Genomic DNA, 9,240 nt, shown 5'->3' on the forward strand with positions numbered 1-9,240 from the left:
TTATAATTCTACTCAAAACAAAGACGTTAACCATCATTCAACCTTTATTTGTTTAAATATTCCCCTAATGCACATCACTTGTTCCCTGTTATGGGCCCCTGAGAGCCTCTGTCCGTGCCAGCGTTCTTGCCAGCATCGACTTCAGTATATTTTAGAAACGGGTTGAGCAAAGGAGGGACAGGTCACACAAATGTCTCCCGGCCATGAGCAGTCTCTCCGGTAGAGTTTGCTGTGGCTGTTCCCTTCCTCCACTCGGCTCCTCCCCGCCTTGTATCGGCTCTGTGACGGGTCACGTTATCGGAGGAGGGCAGTCGGTGTGGAAGCACTGAGCTCCCTGCCGACGAGTCACCGTCTGCCTACACTTACCATAGAATATTACTCAGAGTTGACGGGAAAGGGAAACCATCGGAATAACAGCCGGGGATCGAATAAAATCCGGGGTGTGTGGAGCAGTTCGTCGGACACACGGCCGTAATCCCCCCGCCGGAGCCGGATCTCACCGCGGGCTGCTGGATGCGAAGCTCGGCATTATAGGTGCACCGGAGTCCTCTAACGACATGGAAAATACATAGTTGGTAATGTTCCTTTTCTTCTTACAGAATACGTCTTATATGTTTCATTAGATACTGTTTTATATCAGAATAAACACTGTGTTCGCGTAGAAATATATTTTCAGTGTAGCCCAGTGTGACATTCTATTAGTCCCTTTTACAGCGTTATTCCGTAGCAAGTTGTCACTTGCTTTAAAACGCCACAGCTTGCAACGTCCTGTCGTGAATTCCCCAGCGAAAATTCACAAACCAAATGTTATATTGTCATTGTATGTTATGTGAATACTTTTATAGTGATAATAGTTTGGCATGTTTTGTCGAAGTCTCACGGTGGTTGCACTTTAATTGGACATTTGACACTGATCTACTCTTAATACGCATTTACCTCAAAATAATTTATTTACCTTGTGCCATTTTGGATACTATGTTAATCAAGAATAAATAAGACATTGGTACGCTTAGTTCTCACAAGGGTATTCCTATATATTTCAAAAGATAATCGATAATATTAAAAAATAATTCTCAGTTTTTCTATTTTTAGCCAACATCAGTTTGGATCCAGCTGAAGCCATGGATGAAAGTTGGAAAAACTGCTTCGAAGAGGAGCTTCTCTGTCCCATCTGCCTGAATGTTTTTGAAGAACCCATCCAGCTCCCATGCAAGCACAACTTCTGCAAGAGTTGCATCTCTGAGGCCTGGGCCAAGGAAAATTCTGCGGTCCGCTGCCCCGAATGCAACCATGACTACGAGCAGAAACCCACACTGGAGAAGAACTTTAAGCTGGCCAACATAGTGAAGACGTTTAATGCGTTGAACACTGAGAAAGTCCCTGCCGTGCTGCACTGTGTCCTCTGCAGACGAGGCCCCCCGCTGCCTGTGAGGAAGGTCTGTCTGCGCTGCAAGGAGCCCTGCTGCCAAACTCATATCCAGACTCACCTTCAGCAGCCCTGTGCGGCCCCTGGACACCTGTTAGTGGACGCTGAGGAGCTGAGCGCTTGGACCTGTCCCAGTCATGAGGAGTACAGGCTGCTCCACTGTGAGGAGGAGCAGGTGGCTCTGTGTCCGTTCTGCTGCATCTCCCACTGCACTAACCAAAGACACACAGTCTGCGATGTGGATACGCAACGCATACAAATGCAGGTAACCCACAAATTCTCTCCTACTCACCCAATCACTTGAAACCATCAGCTGACTGGCAGGTGACTGTCAAAATATTTGATTTCCTCCATGGATTCTCCTGTAAATATCAAGGAAGTATTCAGATTATTTGATTTCCTCCATGGATTCTCCTGTAAATATCAAGGAGGCATTCAGATTGTCTTATTTTCTACTTCCTCTGGTCTCCTCTGATGTGAGAGGACTGGACAGGTGAAAACCCCCCCTTCAGAGTAGATGATAGCAAACACATTCACACACATGCAGGCCTACAACCCACACTGCTTTTAACCTTGATCAAAACACCCATTCCACACCGTCGCCACGCCTTCACATTAGCCGCCCTGTGCCCTCGGGTAAGTGCTGTGATGCAATCTGCATCCACCGGAAATGATGACCCCTGTGCACTGGGGGTGGATCCACAGTTTGTTGATGGAAGCTACCCTGATCAGTTTCAGGATTTGTTCAGGAGGAAATGCACACTGGCAAGGCTTTAGAGGCTGATCTAAATCAACTGATATACTCATTTTGAGAAGGAATTGTGGTGATATGTGAAAATGTTCACAAGCAAGAAAGTATACAACTTTGAATTTCAACCGTTTGCCACCAGGAGTTGGAACTTTTTAAATGAGACAAAGGTAGAAAAGCTGTGAGGAGAATACATTCTGCAGTGTGTTCATCTAACTGAAAGCAGGTAAACAAAGGACTGCCTTGGCAGGGTTGATCTCAGGATGCATAGAGGAGTGTGTCTGGCATAAACCAGTGTTATATTTAGCCTGAGTTCTGTACATTTGTTCAGTCCACTCTCCTCTCACAAGTCTAATGTAAGTGGCAAGGTGTAAAAAAACAGCCACCCACGCTGCTTTATACACATTTCTTCCCTGTTCTTCCCTATCAGTGAAGGGGCGGAAGTGAGAATCAGATTTACTTTTAGCATCTGCCGTGTCTTGTTGACACGTTTGGTGATCTTATTATTCCAGTTGGGAAAGTCACAGGCACATTTCTTTCCAGTGTGGGGATCACAAATGGTTGAAATCTTTGGTAGAAACTGTTGCTCTGGTTCAGAGCTATTATTGGGACAAAAGATGTCTGTTCAGCCCTTTCCACAGCTGCTCTCTACACACACATGCACACACCCACCCATCTTTTCTGTTTTTTCACAACTGTATGTTCGCAGATACGTGGAGTTATCCAGGAGTCCGAGCTCCTGGCTCTTTTCACATTAACACTGCCCATGCTTGGGCCTACAGACACAAAGTGCACTCTCATACTGATAAAGTTAGGCTTCCTGTATGCTGGTTCATTTCTTAAAGTAATTTAGGCCAGAGCGGCTTCTCTTCATTTCTTACTAAGAGGTCGTTCTCCTTCACAGAACTGTGGTCTATTTCTGTAAAAGGATTTGAAATTCCCCTGGCAGCCCTCCTGTTACTTTTGGGATAAACAAAAAGGGAAAAACCAATGTAGCTATGATCAAATCTTTGGTTGTCTTTGGCTCTCAAAGGAGGCACTTGCAGTAACCTTTCACATGCTTGCTGGTAATTTCATGACGAGAAAGGCAGAGTAATATAATAGTTATGTCGTCCCTGGGACCGGCGGAGGAGGAGCCCTCCCACACAGCCTCACCTTGGTTTTCTCAGGCAGGAAACCGTGGCTCATGGAGGCTCTGCCGTTTGCAGATTCTTGTCTTTGGGCTGGAGTGAGTCAGGTCCCCAGAATGCTGAGGGCAGTCCATTGACATCAGACGTGGGGAATAGTTGTCAGTTGATTGTGAAAGAGGCTCTCTGTTCATTGAGCCTGAGGCTCCTCATTTAAACATGAGCTTCCTGGCAACCCGCGGGTGTCTGGATGCCTAAATAGGACAGTGGGGAAAGTGATCATTGGTGGATGTAATCTTGATAAAGGTAGGCTTTCACGCTGCTACAGAGAGATCCGCAACCAGACAGTTCCCTCCTATCCTCTTATGCTGTTTCAAGCACACAAGACAAAAAAGGGAATTGAAGGAAACATGACAAAATGAGGAAGACTTTGTTGTTGAGCAGAAACATCCAGGCCCAAAAAGAAGTCATGCACCATAGCGATCACACAGCAAAGTGTTCTATCCTGTTTCCTCCCATAAGATATCACTGAGTTGTATGCACTGTTTTGTTCAGACAGTTGTTAGTATTGCAAGGGTGCTGACTAAAAAGTATTGTGAAAACAGTACATGAAAAACTGGATGAAACAAGAAACACAGCCAAGTAAGTAGGTAGCAGAGCGGGTTCGCACGACAAAGTCAGGGTTGTTTAAAGAAGATAATCATAAGTGTATGAAGTAGAGGTGTGTGATGTGTATGTCAAACATGATTAAGGAACACACACACACACACACACTTTCCAACATGAATGCTGCCAGTCTCATGTGAGAAGGTCTCCACCTCTTTAGGTGCACAAAGAAGTTAACGTTACCTGCAACAGAAGCTCTTTGGGCGTCTTCTTATGTCTTTTGAAGGCCTGATGAATGAATGTATTTGAACTGGTTTTGCCTCAATCATCATTCACACTCTTCACTTCTGCAATCTTCTGCTTCTATTTCATTGGTTAAATACAAAAATAATATACCAATTGTCCACCTGAATCCAGTGCTTGTGTTGTTGGACAATAAACAAAGTTATTGTTGATAGTAAAAAAAAAAACAACCTTACTGTTATCGGGCACGCTTGTAAAACTTTGGTTACGCCAGCCGCGCATGGTGAGGAGTCCTCTGAGCGAGGGGAAGGTCCTGGAAGGTACCACGGCGTTACCACGGTTTTGCACTCGGCGTCTCGTCACTGTGGCCTTGTAAAGGGAGGGGTGAACGAAGAGGGGGTATTCAGTTGTTAGCACTCTGCAACTGCTCTCCAGTGCAGTGAGGAGTCATATTATCCATAGGATGTATAGGCTTCAAAAACAAGGAATGTAAAAGAATAGTGTCCAATGTGCGGAGCTTTGCTGATGTTACAGGGATATCGAACGCCTTATGGGCTTTTATTTCTCCGAACATGAATTACAAAGAATGCTATTCATGTAGATAAAATCTCACGGCATACAGTTACCTTAGGGCTAAATAACAACCGTCTTGTTGCCGCACCAACTATCTAATTTATAATTTTATGATGGTGGGCTTGCTTCAACAGCTCTGGTTAGTCCCAGTCTCTTGTGCTCTCTATAAAGGCCCCGGTATTACACCATAAAATAAAAAGAACTTTAGATTATTCTAGCGAGACCCCCTTAAATGCTGACTGTCTGAACTGCATTAGGGATGCGGCGATGGTCATATTATTGGAAATTCAATGTTTTCTTCTAAGCACTTAAAGCTGCACTGATCAATACTTCTGCATGAACAATATATTAAACGAACAACAGAGGAATCGCCTAACTCTTCAGCTCCACAGGGTTTTTTAGTGTCTTTCAATTCATTATTTTGGTTATATGGCTGTATATCAACTTGGTTTCACCCTCACTGCTCTCATCAGCAACATTTCCAGCCGCAGCTAGCTGCTAGGAAAAGATCTAGGCAAACAGCTTTAATAAACCTGTGTACACTTCCTGCTCAGCAAAGCAGACTGACGCATCTAGTTACTAGCTAACATTTTACAAGTTAGTTTATCTGCTAAAAAGCCAGCTAGGAGTTGGCGGAGACCAAAACTGTGCTTGGAGCAGAATGAGCATATAGACTAGTGTTTTTTATGTGGTATTTCTCATGTTACTGCGTCCTTTGTCAATAGTCCAAAGTCCATTTCATAATCCAAGTTATCTTAGATTGTGACCATGTGAAGCAGAGGAAACAGAAATATTTTCCCAAGTGAACATTTGAGCACTTCTTCACTACAAAGGACGGTTTTAGAGGACATGCAAACAAGCTAATCAGGGTGTATGTATTGCCTTATGTCCTTTAGAGAGTTTTTTCGGTTTTGTTTTTGAAAGCGGACTGTTTGAAGGGTTCACTCTGGTATAGTTTGCCAGCCAGTTGTTGAACATAAGACTCCACGAGTGTTATAAGCAGCTGAAGAGGCCTGTTGCTGTGATACCACAACGTAGCTTCCCTGAAACATGCTCACTAGAGACCGCAGGAATGTCCTCCTTCTCCCTATCTTGATTTTTTTAATTCAAACTTTCCCTCTGTTGGGTTCACTCTCCTTTTTGTACGTCTTTCTCGCTTTCTTTCTGTCCGTTCTTGGCATGTGCAAGCAGAGCCCAAAAGCACTTTTCATCCCGTTCCCATTCTCCCATGCACACTCGAGCGGAGGGAGAGAGCGGAGCCGGGCATTATGCACACAGACATGACAATCTGTCACTGACACAGAGGCCAATGCAAACAATGGGAGCAATGCATGTGGCAAAATTAGAAAGCAGAGGGGTAGTGAGACGCCCCCGCTTTCTGTTCCCTCCTGCTCCCTCACATACACATTAGCTTCCACATATAAATACATACACAAGGCTTTGTTGCCATGACAGCGGGTTTCCTCTTATTTGGGCATGGTGCCTTTCCCGATGCAGAAACAGTTCATTAAAAAGCGTACTGTTCCTAGTTAGCTGTCAGCCGGTGACTGTAGATTGATTTCCCTCTCCTGCAGTAAATGGAGAAGGATTATGTTTACCGGCTCTTTTTGCACTCTCATCGAGCCCTCAGAGGAAGTCGGCTCCAACAATGGACTGTCCTTGATGTAGCACGGCCTGTGATCAACTTAAAAGCTATCAGAGATGGATTTGTGCCATTGTGTTTGCTGGTGTGCTCTTATCGATAAATGCATGTGGTTGCTCCTGGCAGCTGCCGTTTCCTCCGTCTGATCAGAAATGTGGCGTTTTAGTGACTCATGAATAGCAGCCAGGATTCAAGTTTCAAGAAGAGTTCATATGTGTAGTTGTATCTCTGTAATCCATCCATTGTATGTCCTCTCTCCACAGGCCATGCTAATGAGGCAGCAGGGCAGGCTGGACGGGCGTGTTCAGAACATCGATGAGCAGCTCACCAAGCTGGAGTCAGACAAGACTCTGGTGAAGGTACAATACTTATTATATATAATCTATGTATATATATTTCATGTACTTTCTGAGACACCATTCTGAACAGTATCATTACTTGTCCCTTGGCTCTTTATCACCATGGGGGTTCCTGTGCTATAATTTCTTCCACACGCTGCTGTAATGAAATGATGACAATGTACCTTTGTTCACTGTTGTAAAACGAAAAGAAAATGTAATTTATTTCTAGGCTTTAATGGCTGGTGCATTGAGGTGGAAATGCTTTTTGCACGTAAATGTTCACCTTCTAAAAGCACTGATTCCACATAATGAAGTCAGAAAATTCAACTTTAACTTATAGTTACTGAACATATCGATTCACTACTGTTTTTTGAAGCATTTATTTTAAATGCCGGGACTCAACTCTAAATTAGTGCTAACTTAGCTTAGATGCTAATGCTAAGATACTGCAGCAATACTGTTATTGGTATAAAGGGTAAATGGGTTTGTTACATTTAGCACTTTACGAATGTTATATTCTACCTTCAGGCAACTTGCAAAATAGATTAAAGACAGAATGGTCAAGTCAAAAGTGATGACATTTCACAGGCACAACAAAAGCTACTACTCAGCCATTAAAGACATTACTGTGATTTCCACAGTCATACTCTCCATTGCTAGTAAATTAATATTGTCATATGAAAGAGGTGGCGTGTGTTTGGTACAAGTGAATGTGTTTGTAAATCAACTTTCCTCCACAGGATGCGGTGTCTGAACTGAAGGAGCGAGCGAGAGCCCAGTATCAGAGGATGCATGCGCTGCTCGAGGCCAACCAGAGTGAAACCATGCAGTTACTGGAGAGCACCTACACCGCGTATGTTAGGAAAAACTCCCAGCAGGTTTTGCAGCTCAACGAAAGGCGCCAGGAAGCAGAAAAACTCCTGAGCTCAGTGCAAACGTTCTTCAAAAGGGCAGAGGGCATTAACTTCATGAAGGTACAGGGCATTCATGTCTTTTCAGCCACGCAAACACAACAAAAACAGAATATATGGTGGATTTTCAAGAACGTAATAGTATTGTCACACACATAGCTCATTTATTACAAATTAAGATACATGTTGTTCACATTGTCAGTAGGTCTATTGTCTATGTATTTCTTCATAAGCTGTTAGATTGTGGGTCTGACTAACTTGTGCATCTTAATTGATTTTTTTAGAACACAAAACCATACCAGCTGCTAATGGACAGGTAAGGATTTCTTCTTCTACTCTATTTCATTTTACCGGTATGTGATTGTTTAGTGTTTGTCATGTGTAAGAGTATACGTTACCTCAGAAGCATACATACAATACAGAAGTATGCTTCCAGTAATCCAGTCTAATGAAAAAGTGTCACGGTGCACAATGCATCTCAAGCAAGTGTGTACTTGACACAATACTATATGTGTGTCTCTTTTATGTTTAGGTCAAACTCACACCTAAGTGGTTCTCTGCCTGCACTCAGAGTGGGCCAGCTCAACTCTCAACATCTGATATCAGAACTTTCAACAAGAGAAAAGAACATGCGAAAAATGCTGGAAGGTAAGTTACTATAACGATGTGTAAATAAAAATATATGTTTACGATGTTCAACAACGATCTCCAAGATGTTGTATGTTCATATTTAACTGTTAACACTTTCTGCCTCACTTTCCATTCTCAGAGCCGTTCAACGACACGCCCCTTCTTGAGATGTTGCCGTCTCACAGCACCCCCGCTGGCCCCCACATGGGGACTAGTTCAGGACCACAGAAGAGGAAATATGGCATGGCTTTTCTGGACAGTAACACACCAAACTCCGCCTCCCAGGAACCTCCACCCTTGCTCTACAGCAGCAAAAAGCCCTTCCTGTCTGATCAGAGCCATCATGCCCTGTATTCCTCTGAGGGTCTCTCCCAGCATCCTCACGGTGGTCCCGGCCACAGCCGCCTGCTTGACGCTGCCGCCCATCACATGGTGGGTCTGGGGTCCAGCTCTAGCCACCACTCAGGGACCATTTTCCCCTCCTCTCATTTCCCCAGTGGAGGTGCCTCGCAACAAGCCATGTACGAAGGGAGGAAAGTACTGATGTGCAGTCTGAACAACTGCTGCTGCTCCCGGGCCCCGGCCCCTCGTGCCCGGCCCCCGTACCCAGCCTCGGACTCCTTCCCCTCCATGACCTCTCAGGAGTTCCCCCCCCACGCCCCGCTATCTTCAAGCCAGCCTCTGCAGCATTTCCCCATGACAGCCAGGCACCCTGACTTCTACGGGCTGTACGGCCAGTCTTCAAACAAGCATTACGGGACCAAGTAATAAACCACAATCAGCGTTTATTTTTGTTCTTTGTTCCTTTTCCTTTAGGATCAGAGATATGTTATCAGTTTGTGTCTCCAACATACGTTCATGATAATGTTATTTGGACTTTTACTTGACCCCGTTTTCGGGAAACCATGCCCTGTTAACGTTAGTACTCCTGTTTACTTCCTGAATCATAATAATGCTCTTATTAAAACGGTTTGTGGTTTTTATTTATTTCAA

The 9,240-nt window shown here is 44.3% G+C and overlaps 1 protein-coding gene across 1 annotated transcript; it reads left to right on the top strand.

The window, feature by feature from the left end:
- The first annotated feature begins 105 nt into the window (after window positions 1-105).
- trim8a (tripartite motif containing 8a) lies at window positions 106-9,240 on the top strand. Its single transcript, XM_034100979.2, has 7 exons — window positions 106-575; window positions 1,093-1,691; window positions 6,629-6,724; window positions 7,447-7,680; window positions 7,902-7,933; window positions 8,150-8,265; window positions 8,387-9,240. The coding sequence occupies exons 2-7, from the start codon at window positions 1,122-1,124 to the stop codon at window positions 9,013-9,015; spliced, it is 1,677 nt and encodes a 558-aa protein (XP_033956870.1). The 5' UTR covers window positions 106-575; window positions 1,093-1,121; the 3' UTR covers window positions 9,016-9,240.

Source organism: Pseudochaenichthys georgianus, chromosome 15, assembly GCF_902827115.2.
Source record: "Pseudochaenichthys georgianus chromosome 15, fPseGeo1.2, whole genome shotgun sequence".
Classification (NCBI taxonomy): Eukaryota; Metazoa; Chordata; class Actinopteri; order Perciformes; family Channichthyidae; genus Pseudochaenichthys; species Pseudochaenichthys georgianus.